This window comes from Ochotona curzoniae, unplaced genomic scaffold (assembly GCF_017591425.1).
Source record: "Ochotona curzoniae isolate NIBS_2020 unplaced genomic scaffold, NIBS_Ocur_1.0 scaffold_4937, whole genome shotgun sequence".
Lineage (NCBI taxonomy): Eukaryota > Metazoa > Chordata > Mammalia > Lagomorpha > Ochotonidae > Ochotona > Ochotona curzoniae.
Genome location: NW_024467126.1, coordinates 772,794 through 790,671, shown reverse-complemented (window position 1 = coordinate 790,671; position 17,878 = coordinate 772,794). Strand labels below are relative to the sequence as shown.

General features: G+C 66.1%; 6 protein-coding genes across 8 annotated transcripts; 1 reads left to right on the top strand and 5 right to left on the bottom strand.

Moving 5' to 3' along the window:
• Positions 1-3,711: 3,711 nt before the first annotated feature.
• PPP1R14B (protein phosphatase 1 regulatory inhibitor subunit 14B) lies at positions 3,712-5,763 on the top strand. The gene is given in 5 exon segments (XM_040970705.1): positions 3,712-3,745; positions 3,748-4,142; positions 5,152-5,235; positions 5,326-5,358; positions 5,435-5,763. Coding segments are annotated over 5 exon segments (615 nt in total). The 3' UTR covers positions 5,504-5,763.
• A 201-nt stretch (positions 5,764-5,964) lies between these two features.
• On the bottom strand, positions 5,965-8,458 carry FKBP2 (FKBP prolyl isomerase 2). Of its 2 annotated transcripts, XM_040970776.1 has the most exons (7): positions 8,375-8,416; positions 7,198-7,221; positions 6,911-7,079; positions 6,644-6,756; positions 6,506-6,552; positions 6,218-6,253; positions 5,965-6,122 (listed from the first exon to the last, which is right to left on the bottom strand). In XM_040970776.1, the coding sequence occupies exons 3-7, from the start codon at positions 7,073-7,075 to the stop codon at positions 6,061-6,063; spliced, it is 423 nt and encodes a 140-aa protein (XP_040826710.1). In that variant the 5' UTR covers positions 7,076-7,079; positions 7,198-7,221; positions 8,375-8,416; the 3' UTR covers positions 5,965-6,060. The 2 variants fall into 2 exon arrangements, with proteins under 2 accessions (XP_040826710.1, XP_040826711.1); XM_040970777.1 differs by lacking the exon at positions 7,198-7,221 and having other exon boundaries at positions 8,375-8,458.
• On the bottom strand, positions 7,199-8,254 carry LOC121150093 (glycine-rich cell wall structural protein 1.8). Its single transcript, XM_040970775.1, has 2 exons — positions 8,020-8,254; positions 7,199-7,863 (listed from the first exon to the last, which is right to left on the bottom strand). Exons 1-2 carry the CDS (start codon positions 8,252-8,254, stop codon positions 7,325-7,327), a joined length of 774 nt encoding a protein of 257 aa, XP_040826709.1. The 3' UTR covers positions 7,199-7,324.
• Positions 8,459-9,818: 1,360 nt separating the features above from the next.
• On the bottom strand, positions 9,819-12,733 carry VEGFB (vascular endothelial growth factor B). 2 transcript variants are annotated; one of them, XM_040970766.1, is made up of 7 exons: positions 12,585-12,733; positions 12,105-12,147; positions 11,684-11,880; positions 11,509-11,582; positions 11,038-11,073; positions 10,647-10,882; positions 9,819-10,195 (listed from the first exon to the last, which is right to left on the bottom strand). In XM_040970766.1, the coding sequence occupies exons 1-6, from the start codon at positions 12,642-12,644 to the stop codon at positions 10,669-10,671; spliced, it is 624 nt and encodes a 207-aa protein (XP_040826700.1). In that variant the 5' UTR covers positions 12,645-12,733; the 3' UTR covers positions 9,819-10,195; positions 10,647-10,668. The 2 variants fall into 2 exon arrangements, with proteins under 2 accessions (XP_040826700.1, XP_040826701.1); XM_040970767.1 differs by having other exon boundaries at positions 10,647-10,781.
• Positions 12,734-13,175: 442 nt separating this feature from the next.
• On the bottom strand, positions 13,176-15,583 carry DNAJC4 (DnaJ heat shock protein family (Hsp40) member C4). Its single transcript, XM_040971057.1, has 6 exons — positions 15,133-15,583; positions 14,371-14,464; positions 13,867-14,051; positions 13,625-13,786; positions 13,425-13,511; positions 13,176-13,339 (listed from the first exon to the last, which is right to left on the bottom strand). Exons 1-6 carry the CDS (start codon positions 15,225-15,227, stop codon positions 13,240-13,242), a joined length of 723 nt encoding a protein of 240 aa, XP_040826991.1. The 5' UTR covers positions 15,228-15,583; the 3' UTR covers positions 13,176-13,239.
• Positions 15,584-15,684: 101 nt separating this feature from the next.
• On the bottom strand, positions 15,685-17,744 carry NUDT22 (nudix hydrolase 22). The gene is made up of 5 exons (XM_040971056.1): positions 17,023-17,744; positions 16,506-16,604; positions 16,135-16,232; positions 15,937-16,030; positions 15,685-15,829 (listed from the first exon to the last, which is right to left on the bottom strand). Exons 1-5 carry the CDS (start codon positions 17,500-17,502, stop codon positions 15,686-15,688), a joined length of 915 nt encoding a protein of 304 aa, XP_040826990.1. The 5' UTR covers positions 17,503-17,744; the 3' UTR covers position 15,685.
• Between the last annotated feature and the right edge of the window lie 134 nt (positions 17,745-17,878).

Here is a 17,878-nt window from a genome sequence, read left to right as displayed (position 1 = left end):
CCCCCTGGCGGCCGGGGCGGTGACGGCGGCCAGAGCGGGGCTGGAGGCAACGGGCTGCGGGGGGCCGGTCGTGGCGGGGGCTCGGCAAGAGGGGATCCCTGGCGCCAGCCGAGCAGGGAAGGCGCTGGAGACGAGAGGTGGGGGTGGCTACTGGCGGTGCCCCAGGAGGGACGCTTCCGAGCCGAGTAGGGTCTAGTGGCGGGCAGCGCCCCGGCCCTGCGGGTCCTGGCTAAGTGCAGAAAAAGCCACTCCCACCCCTCTGGGTGCCCTCCTGCAGCTGCGCCCCCTCCCTGGAGCACTTAGCAGGCTAATGGGCCTCCCGCGGGCGCGCACCCTCCCCAACCCCATCCCTCTGCGCCCGGCACCTGCCCCCTCGTTTGAGGACCCAGGCATCCTGGCCTTCCAGACGCAACAGCGTGGAACAGTCCCTTTCTTGTGGCATAGATCCCACCCCGCCCACCCCCCCAAACCGGAGCCTGGCCTTATTGGCCGAGAGAAGGCTGGCGGTCTGCCCCCCACAGCGGTCACAGCCTTGGGGGTATTCCCAAAGGGGGCAGTTGGGGCTCTGCAGTGACTGGCCCTGAAATCTGTGTCCCAGACCTAGGAGGAGGAGCAGCCGCATAGACACTGGGAGGGGAGGGCTGCAGCCCCTCCCGCAGGGCTCGGCTGGGGGGGCTCCTGCCTGGGGGCCCCTGTGGGAGCCCCCCCAATCCACAGACTGGCAGCAGCAGGTTGAAAGTAGAACTCACCCAGAGGGGCCAGCCAAGTCACCTAGAAACCCAGAAAGAGCCGGAGCTAGCTCTGGGGGGAGGAGGGGTCAGCCAGGTACCAGGGCCCTGGCAGAGCCCCTTGCCCCAGGCTCCCAGACATCCCACCTCTGGGGGTGAGCCCTGCCTGACACTGACCTTCCCCTGAGCTCCCACTGCGCAGGTCGCCAACCCTAAGCCTGCCCAACATCATCTCTAGAGGACAATCAGGAGGGCAAGGGACTTGCCCAAGGTCCCACAGCTCTCATGGGCAGGATTTCAACCCACAGACTCGTGACTGAGGGGCTGCTGAGAGTCCACGGGGCCTCTCCCGGAGGACGCAGGGCAGACGCAGAGCTTGGTTCTGTGGACAGCTGATGGTGGCGCAGCCCGATGAGTGGCTCTGTGACTCGGTCACCGGCTCCAAGCTGGGAGGACATGGCCACCGATAGGGGTCTTTGCAGGAGGAAGGCCCCAAGGCCACAGGATGGGGCTGCCTGCCGGGGCCTCCTGCAGGGGGACTGGGCAGCCGTTCCTTGGTGGGAGGGCTGAGGGAAGCCTGGGCCTCTTCTGCTCACCCTGCCTGCTGGTCCCTGGAGGCTAGGGAGCCCCCATTAGCGGATGCCTTCCTGCAGCCTCGGCTGTGGTAATAGGGCTTCTCGGCAGAGGGAATGGTGGAAGGCAGGCGGCCCATCCGGCCTGCATTAATGGAGTGGTGCTGCCCTCCCCTCCACCCCCGCCCCTGGGGTCCTCTCCCTGCACCTGCCGTGGCCCTGGCCGCACTTTGGTGGGAGGGAGGCAGCTGGAGCGGCAACACTATCCAGTGCCAGGAGGGCTGCTGTCACGGGACCTGGGACCCTGACACTGTGAAGAGAAGGGCAATGAAGACCTTCTAGAAGCCCCCTGATCAGGAGGCCCCTGGGAGGTGAGGGATTTACCCAGGGTCTCTCAGCTTCCAGGGCAGAGCTGAGAGTTGAACCCATTTGTTGCACTCCATGGAACAAGGCAGGGCTATGCAATGTCCGGGAGGCTGCAGGCCAGCAGGCCCATTGGACAGCACCCCAGAGGGAACCATGGGGGGCCACACCCACCCTGAGCAGAGCAACAGGGATAGGAGGGTGGTTCAGGCTCAAGGTCACCGCACCTCGCAGGGGTGTGTGTGTGTCTGGGGCGTCAGGGCTCCACTGCCATCAGGTACTGAGCCTTCAGGGGGCTCCAAGGGTGCCCCCTCTAAACCGTGAGCACCCGCAAGTGCCACTGTGCGGATTCTGCAAGCACTGCCCTACCCCAGTGGGATGAAGTGGGTGTGGTAGGGGATTCAGCCATCACACACACACACACACACACACACACTCACTCACACACACTCACTCACTCACACACACACTCACTCACTCACACACTCACTCACTCACACACACACTCACTCACACACACACTCACTCACTCACTGCAGGCCACCTGTCTTCTTTTCCTCTCTTCTCCCCAACCGCAGAGCAAAGGAGAAGCGGGAAGCCAGGCCTTCCTGTCTGGCTGCGGCAGCAACGACACAAACCTGCCCACAGACCAGCCCCTTCCTCCATCCCACCTGCTGCCCGGGGCTTCCCTGTCCAGCGTCCAGAGGTGGTATGCGCAATGTCTGTGAGGGGCTGGAGCCAAAACAGCCTCTCAGTCCCTGGACCAGGGTGAACCTGCATGTGTGTGTGAGAGAGTGCACCCCAGAGCAGGCAAGGGGGGGGGGGAGCAGGCATCCGGTTTTGAGCCACAGGGACTGGTGTTCAAATCCCAGCTTCCCCTGTCCAGCCATGCGGCTTCACCCCTGTGGCTTAAGAGATCCAACTCTGCACACTTTCTCCAGTTTCATCTTCTCCGCCGCTCTCGGCAGACAGAGGCGCAGGGGAAGCAGCGCGTTTCTTCACTTTGACATCTGTTCCACTTGCTGAGGGAGCAGGACTCGGCCACTGGCCGTACACCCGTGGGCCCGCAGGATGCGCCATCGACTGGGAGAGGTGAGCAAACTGGGAAGGACAGAGGAGCCCCGCGCGGGAGCCAACCTAGCAGGGGTTCACTGGAGGGCGCCCCAGGAGTGGGAGTGCCTGCGTATACAGCCCCTCCGCGTTCCGGCCCTTCGCTCCTTGGTGGACGCGAAAGGAGGATGAGGACTGGGAGGAAGGGCAGGGGTTGACCCAAGGAGGGCGCCCCCAAACAAGTTGGCGCCCCAAGGCTCCTGGGTGCTCCGCGGGGCCACACCGCCGAACTACATTGCCCACAATTCCGCTCCGCTCAGCCATCTTGGCCGGTGGGCGGTGGCCGCCGCGGGTCTGGCGCTGGAAGCCCAGCTGGCCGACTCCCCGTTCTCCACCTGGGTGGGGTGGAGAGGTCTGGGGGGTGGGGGCGTAAAACCCCCAACAAGTAGGGCGTCGGGGCACCCGAGCAGCTCCTGCCCCTATTCTCCTGTCCATCCCCGGGAGCCAGGTCCACGTGTCGCTGACCAAGGGCCAGCGGTCCATCCGGGGTCCTCCTGGCCCCAGCGAACCCCGGGTCTGCATTCAGCGCCCACCCCACTTCATAGCAAGTGGCTCCTTGGTCTGCTTCAATGAGGGTGGAAGGAGGCTGACCAGGCTGACCCAGGAGGACTAGCGTCCGCCGGAACCGCAAATCCCTCGTCCCGGGCATTGCGAGTGTCAGTCTTGCGGGGACTGTGAGGACACACCGACTAACAAGCCCCAAACCCCGCCGCCCAGACCCCTCCCCTGGCTCCGGCCTGGGGAGAGGAGTGGGGGTGAGGGGCTGGCGGCGGGGCTGGCCCTTTAAGGGGGTGTGGTCGAGGGGCGGAGGAAGAAAGCGAGACAGAGAAAGCGGCTTCGGCGGCGGCGGCGGCTCGGGCGGCGGCCGCGGGGGACAAAGGGCGGGCGGATCGGCGGGAGGGGGCGGGGCGCGGCCAGGCCAGGCCCGGGGGTTCCGCATGCTGCAGCTGCCCCCGGGCGCCCCCGCCGCCGCCCGAGCCGTGGAGCCGCGCGGAGCCGAGCCCGCGAGCTCTCACCCCGAGCCAGTGGCCCGGAGCCAGCCGGCGGGCGTCCGGGAGGCGGCGGCGCAGGGAGGGGCCCGGCGCGCGCGCACGTGGCCCCGGCCGCCGCCATGGCGGACAGCGGCCCCGCGGGGGGCGCGGCGTTGGCGGCTCCGGCCCCGGGACCGGGCAGCGGCGGCCCAGGGCCCCGCGTGTACTTCCAGAGCCCCCCTGGGGCCGCGGGCGAGGGCCCGGGAGGCGCGGACGACGAGGGCCCCGTGAGGCGCCAAGGAAAGGTCACCGTCAAGTACGACCGTAAGGAGCTCCGGAAGCGCCTCAACCTGGAGGAGTGGATCCTGGAGCAGCTCACGCGCCTTTACGACTGCCAGGTGCGTTCCCTACCCCGCGCCTGGCCCCTGGGATCCGTCCCAGCCGCCGCACCCCGGGGACCCCGCGGCCAACCTGCCTGTCACCGGAGTCGTCGGGCGCCCCGCTTCTGTGCGCTCCCCGCCCCCCGGCCTGCGCGCCGTTGTCTCACCTAGGTCACCCGAGTCACTGCTCGCCCCGGCCCTGGCCCCTCCTGCCACCTCCCAGGTCACACTTGGTGGCCTCCGCCCTTGGGCAGAAGGCAGGGACTGTCCTGGACCGGCACTGGCCGGAGGTCTGACCGGCTAGGGCGGCGGGGCTGAGGACCCCGGTTCAAAATCCCCTCGCAGCCTGTGCGCGTGGGGAGGAGGGGTGTGCCGGGCCATCCTGGAGCGGCATCTTGGCCTTTTCGGGGCCCTGGGTCTCCACCCCATGACTCCCTGCTTGCTCACAGGGTGATTCAGGCCCCTGGAGGCAGGGTGGAGGAGTGGGGTTGCCGGCATTGCATACCCAGGCCCGGCCCTGAAGCAGCTGCCTCTGGAGGGGCTGGTTGCTTCCTGGGGGGCGGGCGCCCCCTCCCTCAGCTCAGCATGGGCTCTTTGTCTGCTTTGCTGCAGCCCTGGCTCCTTCCCGCTGACCCCTCACCCTGCCCTTCCTCCTCACTCCCAGGAAGCCACGACAGGTGTTTGGGGGAGGGGACGGGGCTGTGATGAGTGGGGACAGCTGGACCCAGCGTTGCTCTGCTGGGGGGGGGGTCCGGATGCTGGGAAGACACATCCGCCGGGTCTGTGGTCTGAGGTCCCCAGGCCCGGCCGTCTGGCACCCTGGGTTGCCCACTGGCAGGGACAGGAAGCTCACCCCCCCAACTGGGCAATTTGCCTTGGCACAGGCCTGGTCTGTTTTCCTTTTCCGAGCAGCTGCCGCTGTCTGCCCGCCGAGACGGCTGGGCTGCTCCCAGGGCAGGCAGGGACTGCACCCTGGGAGCCCCTCTCCCACCCTGCTCCCAGCTCAGACCCGTGTCTCCCCACCCAGGAAGAGGAGATCCCGGAGCTGGAGATCGACGTGGATGAGCTCCTGGACATGGAAAGCGACGAAGCCCGGGCTGCCAGGGTCAAGGTGAGAGGCGGGGCCCTGTGGGTGAGCGGGAGGCCTGCCCGGAGGTGGTGCCTGGGCACTCATGGCTGGCTTCTCCATCCTCCCCACCAGGAGCTGCTGGTTGACTGTTACAAACCCACGGAGGTGAGCAGCTTCCCCGGGGGGCCGGGAGGGGTCAGGGAGGGGTCCGTTCTGGCTAAGGCAGCCCCCTCCCATCTAGGCCTTCATCTCTGGCCTGCTGGACAAGATCCGAGGCATGCAGAAGCTGAGCACACCCCAGAAGAAGTGAGGGTCCCTGAGCTGCGTGACAAACAGTGGCTCCCACAGGACAATCGCTGCCCCCGACCTCGTAGCAACAGCAATACCGGGGACCCTGCGGCCAGGCCTGGTGCCGGAGTGGGGCTCCCTGGGCCCCTGCCCCAGGGGCCTCCTCCTGATCCCTCAGTTTTCCATTTTGGGGGTTTTTTATTGTTATTAAGCTAATGGGACTTTTTGTGTTTTTATATTGACTCTGCGGCGCGGCCCCTTCAATAAAGCCTAGGGTATGCCTTTGGTGTGGCTTGGCTCGGCTGGTCTCTGGGGGAAGAGGGGCGGCACAGTGCTTCTCCCAAGGTGCCCCCTTGGGCCTTCCAGGGGCTGTGTCCCCATGGTGACAGCTCCCAGACCAGGCCAGCCAGTGTGCTGGGGAGCTGGGAGCAGGACTGGGACAGCCCCCCAGGGGTCGCAGACATGCACACACAGGCTCACTCCTGGAGGTTTCAAGGGTTTTTTTTTGTTTGTTTTTGTTTTTCTTCACCAGTCTGGTCCCTGTTAGTCCCTCTCCCCCAGTCCGCCCTGTCGGTCCTGCTACAGCTCCGCCCGCCGCTCGATCTTGAGCAGTTCCACCTCGAACACCAGGGTCGCACCCCCTGTAGGGCCAGCAAGGGGCAGTGCCTGATTAGCCGCAGGGACGGGGGAGAGGGACTGTGTGGCACGGGAGGAGAGGGGGAGAAAGCTGCCTTACCTGGGATCTTGGGAGGGGCTCCCCGCTCCCCGTACCCTGTGGAAGATGCACAAAGAACAACGTGAGCTGTAGGGCCCCCCACAGTGGGGTGGAAATGGAGAGGATGGCGAGGGGACAGTGGCACTGTGCGGGCTCTACAGCCCCGTAGGACTGCGGGACACAGCCTGCCTCGGCAGAGCTCCCGGCCATAATGGATGAGTGAGGGTGCGGGCCGGGGTGGTGGGCCGAGGCGGCCTCATCAGACGCCCTCCATCCCCCTATCCCCACCCTCACAGAAGGGCCTCTTACCCAGCTCCGAGGGGATCACCAACTTCCGCTTCTCCCCCTCACACATCCTGTGGAACAAATCATGTTTAGCATGTGGCCGCACAGACCCCTCTCCCTGGGGACCTGCCACCCACAGCTTACCTGCTGACTGGTACTCACCCTAGCAGCCCCTGGTCCCAGCCCTTGATGACCTGGCCGGTGCCCAGGGAGAAGACGAAGGGCTGGTTCTGGGGCAGGCTGCTGTCAAACTCCGTCCCATCCTCCAGCTTCCCCTGGGGGTGGGAGGACACGGGAAGGCCAGTGAGGAGGCAGCCCCCTCCCAGCTCAGTTCTCCAAGGAGCAGGGCAGTGACAGGGCAGGAACATGGAAACTGGCTTAGAAGGGAAAGGGGACTTGGGCTGACCCATGGCCTGTCCCCTCACCCACCGTGTAGTGCATGTGCAGCACGTCGCCTTTCCGCGACTTAATGGGACAGTGGTCCACGCGCTTCTTGACCCCGATCTGCAGCTTGCGTTTGCCTTCGGCCGCCGTGGCCGTGGCCAGAGCACCCAGGCAGACGGACACAACTGCCAGCACCCAGCTCAGTTTCATGTCTCTGTGGGTACAGGTGCCCCGCCGGCCGGCAGGAGGGGGTGGGACACGTGCTGGTCCGCAGCGTGTCACACCCCCATGGTACCTTGCCCTCTCCCACCGGCTCCACACACCACACTTACCAGTCCAGTGAGAAGGGGGCTTGCCTGAGGACGGCAGGGGCAGGGGGGCAGGGGGGGCCACAGCAGCCAGAGCCCCGCCCCTGGGGTCACTCCTAGATCTTCCCTCCCTCCCGGGCCCCACCTCCTGTCAGTTCCCACCAGTCCCTTTCCGCAAGGTCCACACCCGATCTGGCTGCACAGCAGCTTCCCGGGCAGGGCGGCCCCACTCCCGCCACACCCAGCTGCCCCCGGCCCAACACACCCACACCTCAGCGGCTGCTGCAGGGGGTCGGCCCCGAGGCACCCACACGTCGCCGCTGGGTGGCTCCGGGGAGCGGCGGTCCTCCTGCGGTACCCCCCAGGCCGACCCTGCTCCTCCACCTGGGGCGCCGCCCCAGCTCTGAGCCCTTGGGGGTCTCCGAGGCACCCAGACCGGCCCCGAGTCGGCCGGCCGCCGGGCCCGCTCCACCCATACCACCTCTCCTGGAGGAGTGCTCGGCCGACCGCGGCCCCAAGCGCGACCACCGCGGAGACCGCCTCCGCGTGGACGCCCCCGGCCATTACCCACGCCCAGCCCTTCGCCCGTCTCCTTGACTCCGCCCTTTAGGGTACCCAGTCCTGCTCCCGGCCCTATAGCCCCGCCCTCCGCAGGACCAGACCCGCCACTCACCGGCTGAGGCCCCGCCCCTGGAGCCTGGGCCCCGCCCCCCTCAAGCTCCAAATCCGAGGTTCCACCTCCCGCCGGCTGCAGCTCCTCCTCCTCCAGGAGGGAGGACCCGCCCACTAGCAGCGTTAGCCCCGCCCCCAAATGCCGAGCCCCGCCTCCCCCAGGAGCAGATCCGCCACTCACTAGCTGAAGCCCCGCCCCCGGGGCCTGGCCTCCGCCCCCCTCAAGCTCCAAATCCGAGGCTCCACCTCCCACCGGCAACAGCTCCTCCTCCAGGAGGGAAGCCCCGCCTCCTGACAGGGCTAGCCCCGCCCCCACCCGCCGAGCCCCGCCCTTTCCCGGCCCACTTCCCGCTCCGAGGCCCAGAGCTCCGCCCCGTGCGGCGGCGTGAGCGCCCTCCCCATGCGGCATCCCCGGCAGCCCCCACCCCCACCCGCGTCACCTATCCCTCGTGGACACTCGGCGCCCCGGCCCGCGGCTGCCCGCCAGCACCGCCCGGCTCCCGCAGCCCGGGCTGTGGCCCCCGCTCACCTCCTCGCCGCGCCCCCGGAGTCCGCCCTGGTCGTGCGGTCGCCTCTGCGCAGGCGCGTCCCCGTCGCTGCCCGGCCGGGCCACGCCGCCCTCCCTCATTGGCCCCTGCGAAACCCGCCGCCAGCCGCCCGCGGGCGGAGCCTCGGCCCTTGCCCCGCCCCCGGCCCGCCCTTCGCGTGACCAGTGCGTCACTTCCGGCCAAGCTGCAGCCCGTCAGGTTCCGGGAAAGTTGAGTTCTCCAAAGGCCGACGATAAGTCCTTAATAAGGTCAAGCCTGCTGGAGTGGCCGCTTTCTGTTACTGTCGCTCCCCTCACGGGCCCTACCTCCTTTGGCCTGTTCATGTTAGTGGGAAGAGCCGACGGAGGCTTGAGTTGCCACTCAACCTTAGTGCTGCGTGACCTTGGTCCGAATTTCGCGTCCCACGTGGGCTTGTTGGAGGCCTCCCCCACGGGGCCCCAGGAGACGTGCAAGCGCCAGGCCCGAGCTGCGCCTTCCCTCTCTGCCCTGTCCCCCATCACCTCGACCTCCCGCAGGGCCAGGCCCTTTGCCCGCTGTCTGTTTCTTGGCCCCAGTGCCCATTGGTGAATCTAATGAACTTGCTACTGAGGCAGCCAGGCCCGGTTGGAGGGAGACCCTCCAGGCTGAAGATGGGGCGAGCAGGTGCAAGTCCTGGCAGGGCCGGATGGACTCAAGGGTGAGGTGCGTGGCCCAAGCCCTCGTCTGTGCTGCTCTAGTGAGCATGTGTCACCAGCCGTAACCTCATGGCTGGGAAAGTGACCTGGAAGCAGAAAGCATTCAGGATGGGTCTCTAGCTTGTACCTTGTGCCTGCCCTGGGTCTGCCAAGGTCATGGCCACTGTGAAACCCCCTGCAGCTTTCCAACACCGTTAGGGTGCGCCTGGACATCCTGGCCCCCAGGACAAATGGGCACAGCGGGCCAAGCTCCCTTGGGTTCAGCCCAGAGGTGTGGGCATGAACCTGTGCCGGTTGGATGGACTGCGTGTGGGCTGGGACGAGGGCAGCTGCTGCCCACCTTTGCTAGTTGCAGGTGCAGCCCAGCCAGAACAGCTGGTCCTTCCCCTGGCGTGCAGACAGACCTGGATGGCCCTGTGGCAGCAGCCTGACCAGACTTTGACCGGAGCACATGCAAGCCGCAGCTCAGAAAGGTGGCGGTTCTGAGAACAAATGTGGGTTCAGGCTCGGGCTCCTCGGCTGTGGCAGGCCGCCTGCTTCCAGGCAGGAAGCCCTGGGATGCGCGGTGGGAGGGACTTGCCCAGCTGTGATGGGCTGTGGTGGAGCCATAACTCTGGCCCCATTGGCCCCCAGGAGAGCAGACAACAACGGGGCCGATGACACGAGCTCTGGGGTTGGGCAGTGGACCCTGGCTCCCAGGCCAGCGGCTGTGGATGTTGACACAGAGTGACACACAGGCCAGAATGGCTTCTCTCTCATCTTTTATCAGGGGCAGGGGATGTGGGGGGAGGTCACAGTTTTCATAGCAAAGCCCAAATGCCACGGTTGGCAGATAAAGAGATGCAGGAGATGTTTGCCCGGCACCCCATGCTCCCCTAAACTGGTGGTGACCCCTCTTGGCTGCCTCCAGGTCTCCTGACCCTACTCAGTGTGCCCCATTAGATGGCAGCTGCAGGGCGATGAGGCTGGCCAGAGGGGGCCTCGAGGAGCAGCATGTACCCAGGACAAGTGGCAGCTGGGCTAGGAGTGTTCGCCCCAGCCTTCCCTCTTCCCCACTGCCAGTGGCCTGTGAGACAGCAGCCCCACTCAGTCTGGAGCGCAGTATGTCACCTTCGCAGCTTCCGGCACCTGCAGGATAGAGGGAAGGGTCAGTTTGTGCCAGTGGGAGCTGGACCCAAGCTCCACTGGACGCACTCCTGTGAACTTCCGGTGACCCACACGAGGGGATGCTGGGAGGGGAGAAAGACAGGGGTGGACAAGTGTTACCCCCACCTCTCCTGCCCCCAACAGGGCCCGCAGGGGGCGCAAATACCCCTCAGGGGTTCCTTGCAGGAACCTCTGGTGGGAGCCGAGAACGTTATGAGGTAGAAAGTTTCAGGCACGTGGCACTCCCTTATACCTCGTGATCCTTGTCAGTGCCCACAGACGCTTAGGTAAATATTTGTCCGACACATTCAGTAGCTTCTCCTCCCCGGCCTTCTGCCTAGGCAGGCTCCCCCTGGACCTCCTCCAGGACAGGACTCTGATGCCTTTCCCCAAAGCGTTACTGCACACACACCCACACACGCACACTTCTCACCTGCAGGTGTCTGGGTTGAGCTCTAAGCCCCGCCCTTGGCAACGGAGGTAGCTGCGGTGTCGGCAGCGGCAGCTGCAGGTCCGGGGGTCAGGGCGCTGGCGGCGCTGTGGGCAGCGTGGGCAGACAGGCCTGGGGCTGAAGTGGGATGAGTGGTGTCAGCTGGGGAGGGCGCTCCGGGGGCAGAGTCCCAGCCCGGAATGGAGCGGGGCTTGGGCTGGTGGTGGGGCGTGGCAGCCCTAGGAGGAGAAGCGACATGTCTGGGGTGGAATTGGAGCTGGGGATCAGAGGAACAGGGAAGGGGCACGCAGGGTGGAGAAGGCCGGGGAGGGGCTGACACCTGCCTCTCTCACTCACCTGCCCCCGGCCCACCTCAGCAGCAGCCCAGCCTTACCTGTCTGGCTTCACGGCACTCTCCCTCTTTTTTGGTCTGAAAAGTTAACAGGCAGACATATACATGGAGGCGCAGGATCAGGAAACCTCTGCACCCTCTCTGCTTTATTTATTTCAAAGGCAGAGTTACAGAGACAGGGAGCTTCCACCTACTGGTTCACTCCCCAAATGGCCACAAAGGCCAGGTGAGGGCAGGAGCATGGAGCTCCATCCGGGTCTCCCAGGTGGATGGCAGAGGCCTACGCACTGGGACCATCTGCGGCTGCCTCCCCATGAGCAGAGAGCTGGATGCGAACTGGAGCAGCCGGAATCTTAGCCGGTATTCACACAGGATGCCGGCGTCACAGCTCAGCGCTGTTAACACTCGCCCAGTCTTCTCCTCCCCGGCCCCTTGTCCCAGGCTTCTCTGACTCCCTGCGTGGCCGCCCCACGTCCGGCCTCTGTCATCTTAGAAGCTAAGCCTGGCACCTACCTGCATTCACACTGGCTATGTTCCTCCAAGGACATCTCGCCGAGCTGACTGCTTAGGTAGCGGCTCATGAGGATCTGTGCTCCAGAGAAAAACAAGGACAGAGTGTGAGAGAGAAAGGGGACGCCCATGGGCCCGATCCCACCCCACAGGCCAGCATGCCCCTCCTGGCCAGTACCTCCATTCGGACTTGGTGCTGCCCAGTGGGCACACACTCCAGACCGTCGTCGGGGCAGCAGCCGCCGCAGCGCTGCACGGTCACACAGCTGGGCACCAGCTGTTTGGCCACGGTGCCCATGACCTCCACAGTCAAGGGCACCACCACTTCCCGCGGCTGGCAGGTGGCACGGGCATACACGTCCATCCAGGACACCACTATGGGCAGACCGGTAAAGGTTAAGTCCCCACGGGGTTCCCTGGGTCACAGCCACACCACCCTGCCCCTTCCCCCAAGCTGTCTTTCTCTTGCCCTGCTTATCCACTTAGGCCTCAGCTGCCTCCTCTGTGAAATGGGCAGAATAAGTTTGCATCCTCTAGTGGAGTGGTGACTGCACAGAGGCGGTTGGAGCCAAGGGTGGTGAGGGTCTGGTCGCCATTACCTTTCTTCGGGTGCCCAGGGGCATCAGGCTGGGGAACCGGGGCCTGTGGGAGAGAAGAAGGCTGGATTCGGGTGCACTTGGAAGGCACAGGCCCCAGGTGACACTTGGCCAGGTTGCTCTCACGCTGGGGCTTCATTCTGGCCCTGCTAGTTCTCTCCCAGCCACCTGGGACCTGGCCGGGCCCAAGCGGTGCCACGTGCACTCTCCGAGCGTCCGCCAGGTGGGTCGTGGTGATCATGGTGGTGAAGAGCAGGGACTGACCTGGGTCCAGCAGACACGGCAGGGGTGGGGTGGGGGAGTGGCCCTGGGCCGGGTAGGCAGGCGGGGACAGGCACCTCCCAAGGGGGGTGCCCGGACCAAGGCCCCTGGGAGTCTGGAGTTTGAGGTCAGACCCCCTGTGGATCCCCTGGTGGAGGCTGCTCGGTGCCTCCTCACTTCCGTCAACCTTGAAAGGGCACGGGATGTTGAGGGCGCACATACCTGGGCGGGGGCCAGCTGCAGGAGCGCAGCGAGCAGCAGGCGGCGGAGCAGGGGGTTCATGGTGCCTGCGGGGACTGCGCGCCAGGGCCGCCCGCATTGCCCTAGCCCGGCGGCGCAGGGGGCGGCGGCCGCCAGAGCTCCATGGCGCAGGCCCTGGCGCGGCGGCCGGGGGCCGGGCGCGGGGGGCGGCTGCTCCGCGGCCCCCTCCCGAGCCCTGGGCGCAGGCAGCGCAGCGGCGGTGGCCGCCGGAGCAGCGGGGCGGGCGGGCAGCCGGTGGCGGTGGCCTAGGACAGCGGTGGCGGGGACGGCGGGGGGCCGGGCCCGGGCTGGCGGGCGGGTGGCTCATGTGACCCAGCCACGCGCTTCCCACCCCGGGCAGTGGGGCGGGGGCGGAGCGGGGGCGGGGGATGCGAAGGCGGGAGGGAGGCGGCTGGTGGGGCCCGCCCCCTCCACACACCCCCCTCCCGGCGCTGCAGGGGAAAGGGGACGCACCGCCCAGGGGGCCGGGCTCTCTGGTCACTCGAGAGGGCGGGACGCTACCCGGTGCAGAAGCCAGGCAAGGGGCGCTGGGCCCAAAGGAGGGGGCCAAACTCAAGCTCCGAGAATGACTTTATTGCACGCATGACGGAGTCCGGTGGACACACCAGGGGAGCCCTCAGGGTCTGCCGGGCACGATCCCAGGGCCTTGGGAAGGTCCAGAGGATGTTGACTGCCGCCTCTGCAGTCGCTCCTGCTGCAGCCTGGCTCTGTTGGCCCTGGAGGTGATAGCCCCTGAGTGGCAGGCCCTGGAGGCTGGTGCCAGGGCAGGCAGCAAGGGGGCCAAGGAGAACAGGGACAGACCTGGCCCTGGCCCGCGTCTCATTGTAAATGGCAGTGATGATCCGGTCCTTTTCATCCATGAAGCTGCGGTGCACCTGCTCCAACTTCCTGTGGGCGGGCAGTTGGTCACAGTTAACTGCGCTGGCCCTCAAGGCCTGCCCTCCATTCCATCTCCCTCTAGGAACCCACAGCTTGCCCTTTGTGGGGCATTCAGGGTGCACCTGAAGGCGACGTAGTGCAGGCCCATGCCAGCCAGCATGAGCAGGAGGCAGTATCCCAGCACCTGGTGGTTGTGTTTACGCTGCTGCTGCCTCGCCCCAGGCCCCTGCGGCCTCATGCCGGGAAACTGGGCCCAGTACCGTGCGTTGGGAGGTTCCCAAGGGCTGTGGAAGAGACAGCAATGGGGGTGAGTCTCCTCAGAAGGACTTGAAGGAGGAGGCAGGCGAGGGCTGGGCTCGGGTACCTGTGTGCTTGGTAAGTAGGACCAGCCCCAGCTGCCTGTCCTGGAGGCCTTGGGGGGCTGGCGGAGCGCAGCTGCTGGTCGTAGGCGCGGCGGCTCTGCTCTCGGCTCAGCACGCGGTACGCTTCACTCAGTTCCACGAAGCGGCTGTGCAGTGTGGGGTTTCCGGGGTCTCTGTCTGGGTGCAGCTGGGTGGAATGGGGTTCCTCTCACCTCCCTTCCCAGGGTCCACCCACATCACTCCCCAAAGCCATGACTGGCCAGGGACATGCTCCCCCCACCTCCCCCACAGGCCTGTCTGCCCGCTCCAGAGGGCCCTTCCCCCACCTCAGGTCCTGTCCACCTCTCCCAGTGTCCAGCTGCTGGCTCACCCAGCTCCAGCTCCTCAGGCTGGATGCCTGGCTCAGGCTCCTGCCCCCAGGAGCTCTTCCCACCTACCCTACCCACTCTCCCTGGGGCACCCCCACCCGGCTCGGCTCTTCTGCCTAAGTTTTTGGACACTCCTACCTCTTTAGATTTGATGAAAAAGGCGCGTTTCAAGTCTTTGGCACTGGCGCTGGGATGCACCCCCAGCAGCTCATAGTAATTCCTGGGGCTGGTCCTATCGGGAGAAGTGAGCACCTCTGCTTCTGGAAGAGCACTCCCCATGCCCTGAGCCACACCCCTTGACTCAGCCGCCTGGAGGAGGCCTCCTCAGAGGATCTCTCGTGTGGAAAGCTGGTTTTAAACCAGATTCCTGGGGGCTGACGCTATGGCACAATATGTTAAGCTGCCTGCAGTCAGTGCTGGCATCCCATATAAGCACCGGTTTGAGTCCCGGCTGCTCTGCTTCCTATCCAACTCCCTGGAAAGCAGAAGATGGCCCCAGTTTCTGGCTTTGGACTGGCCCAGCTCTCAATGTTGAGGCCATTTGGGGAGCGAACTAGGAGAAGGAAGGTCTTTGGTCTTTTCTCTCTCTGTATAAATCTCCCTTTCAAATAAAAAAAATCTGAAAAACAGATTCCCAAGAGCCCTCTTCCCCTCCAGCACCACCCCCCTGCACGGTCCAGGAATCTGCATGTTTGCACCTGGCACACACACACACACACACACACGCGCGGGTTCTGAATGCTTGACCAGCACTCCAGCTCAAGGGCCCCATCGGGCTCTCCAGAGGTGAGGGTGGCTGGGGGCCGCAGGAGGGCCCTCCCCGCACAGCTTTCCCCGCACTCCGTGCAAATCCATCCGGCACCTGCCGGACCGCCCGCCCCCCGCCGGCGCCCAACTCACCGCTGCCCCGCGGCCGCTCCGAGGAGCCGGGAGGGCGGGCTGCGGGGCCACAGCCGACCCAGGCGCAGGGACAGCAGGGACGACAGGGGCGGCATGGCGCCGGGCGGACAGCTGGGGAAGGAGGCCACCGATGGGAGAGCATGGGTGCCGGGCCGGGGTCAGCGGAGGAAGAGCTGCCTCCCTGCGTAGGGCCCGGGTCCCCTGCCCGCCTCCGCCGCACCTGCCGGGGAGCCCCCCGCGACACCCCGTTCCCACCCGGGAATTACGGGGGGCGGGCCAAGCAGGAGTCGGGACAAGCCCCGCCCCCGCCGCGCTAGGCGACTCCGCCATTTCCTGCTCCGACTCGCGCACTGCCCTGCATTTTCATTGGCTCATGCGCCCAGGGCACGCCCACCGCGAGCAAGGTGCAGCGAGGGCCACGCCCCCGCAAGCGCCTATTGGCCCCTGGGGCCTTGGATCCGCCCACCGGTGCCAAGGTCCAGGGTGGGCGTGGCCTGGAGCTGGGCGCCCACCCCACGAAGGCCCGGGGGACAGAGGAGATGCGCGACAGAATTCAAGCACAAAGTCCTTTATTGTCTTCCGAGCCGCGGTGGCAGAGCTGGGGACTCCCCCGGAACCGGTTGAAGAGCAGGATGGCGCCTTTGGCTGAGGGGCAGAGCTGGGCCCACAGCTCCATCTCCCGCAGCCTCCACACACTCTGGAGGAGGACACAGCCAGATGCGGATATGCAGCCCCGCGACGGCGGAGAAGGCTCGGACACCCCGGGGTCCCCCCACGCCCAGCACCCCACCCCCGGCGAGGCACCTGTGTCTCCACAAAGATGATCCCTGTAGACTCGTGGGCCTCGGGGCCCCCGCCTAGGTAGTGCTTCCGCACCTGCTCTGAGGTCAGACTGCACCTGCACCGACACGGGGTGGTGGTGGCCTGGGGGTTCCCGATCCCGGTGGGACCCCACCCCCACACCTCCCTGGAACCCTGTACCCCCAGAGCGAGCCCACTCACTGGACGTAGAACTCGGCACTGGCCCTGCCAGCACTGGTCTCGTTACGAGCGATGCCCAGCAGCAGGGGCTGGCTCAGGGTAGACAGTGGCAGGTTCACCTGGGGTGAGGGTGGAAAGTGGGGTCCCACCTATTAGTGGCCACACCCTGCCAGTACCCCCGCACTCCATCGCACCCCCAGATCCCAGGACTCTAGTTGGGGAGCACTGACACATTGTCACCCCCCCACACCACTTCCACTGATACACGGGAGTGAAAGGTCACAAGCCCAGAGCAATCTAAGCTCCACCCTCAAGGCCGGTCCACGCGCGGCAGACCCTCTCTCCAACACAGACCTCTCCCTTCCCCCTGCTCCCCAGCCCTCCTCACCCACCTCATCGCAGATCTCCTGCAGGACACTGGAGAACAGCTCGCGTACCACCAGCTCTCCCGGGAGGTCCTTATGCTGGGGACTGTCCCCGGGGCACAGGGCCTGTGGAGGGTCAGGCTCAGCCCCTATCCGCTCCTCCTGCCTGCCCCCCATCCCACTGCCACTTGCTGCCCCTGAACGCCTGCAGAGGCAGTCGTGGGTCCAGCCATGAGGCCTGGGGTATCTTCACTTGGTCATCTCTCACCCTCACAGGTGTCGGCTGAGCCTGCAGGCAGGTCTCCCAAAGGGCAGAGCCTGGGCTGGGCACAGAGCAGTGTGCCCAGGGCCAGGGAGGCCAAGGGGCAGTGTGGGGAGCAGGTACACGTGGAGCTGCACCCAGCCCACCAAAGGGAGAGGGCTGTTTCGGGGCATACTGTCATGGGGGCAGGGGCCATCCAGGGACAAGGGCACCAAAGCTGGGGGTGTTCAGAGCTCCAGCCCCGCCCCCCCGGCTCTCTGTGCCCAGCTGAGGGTATCTCACCTGAGGCTCAGGGTGCCCACCGGGCACGTCCACCAGCCCAGGGGCCTCGGCTACCTGCTGTGAGCGGCGCAGGAAGACCAGGCAGTCATCAACAGTGACCAGGGCAGCGCCCACCCCCAGTGGGTCTGCCAGATAGGCTTGCTTGTCCCCCCAGTCAGCGGCGCCCTGCTGCCGCAACTGGGCAGCTGAGCTGGCCCAGTTGGTGCCCAGGAAGTCCCGGTAGGAAGTCAGGCCCAAGCGTAGGAGCAGCTTGGGCCCCTGGGAGCCAGCAGGGACCAGGGTGGCAGTGTGCAGGCGGAACTTGGGGGCATCGAAGAGCCAGGGCTGGCTCTGCAGCCGTGTCTCCCAGATAGCAGCAATGGCTTGGTCGCCTGCTGGAAGGGGGCGACGGTCATGGGCTGGACTCAGCTCCACGTGCACCTGCTCCTGGGTGAGCCCCCCTGCAGGACACTGAAGCAGCAGCGACACCTCGGGGTCCATGGTCTTGATGGGACAGCTCTGGGGAAGGACACAGCAGGGCTTGTAATGGGGAGAGGAGCTGGAGCTACACACCTGGGGGTGCACCCAGCCCGCCTGCACCCACTGACCACTCCGTGGCCAGTTAGTGTCCTATGTTCCCTGCTGGCCCCGGGGCCTCCTGCTGTCAGAAGACTCTCAGCCATACCGACCATGTGGACATCCTGGGTCCCCCAAATGCCATGCCCCATGAACCCCGTGGTCCTGCCCTGGGACAGCCCCCCTCGCCTCCAGCCTCCCGCCTGGCACCGGAACTCACCCGCCGACTGTTCCCGCAGGTTCCACCCCTTCTCCGAAGCGGAAGTGCCCGCCCTTTCTCCCGCGGCTTCTCATTGGAGAG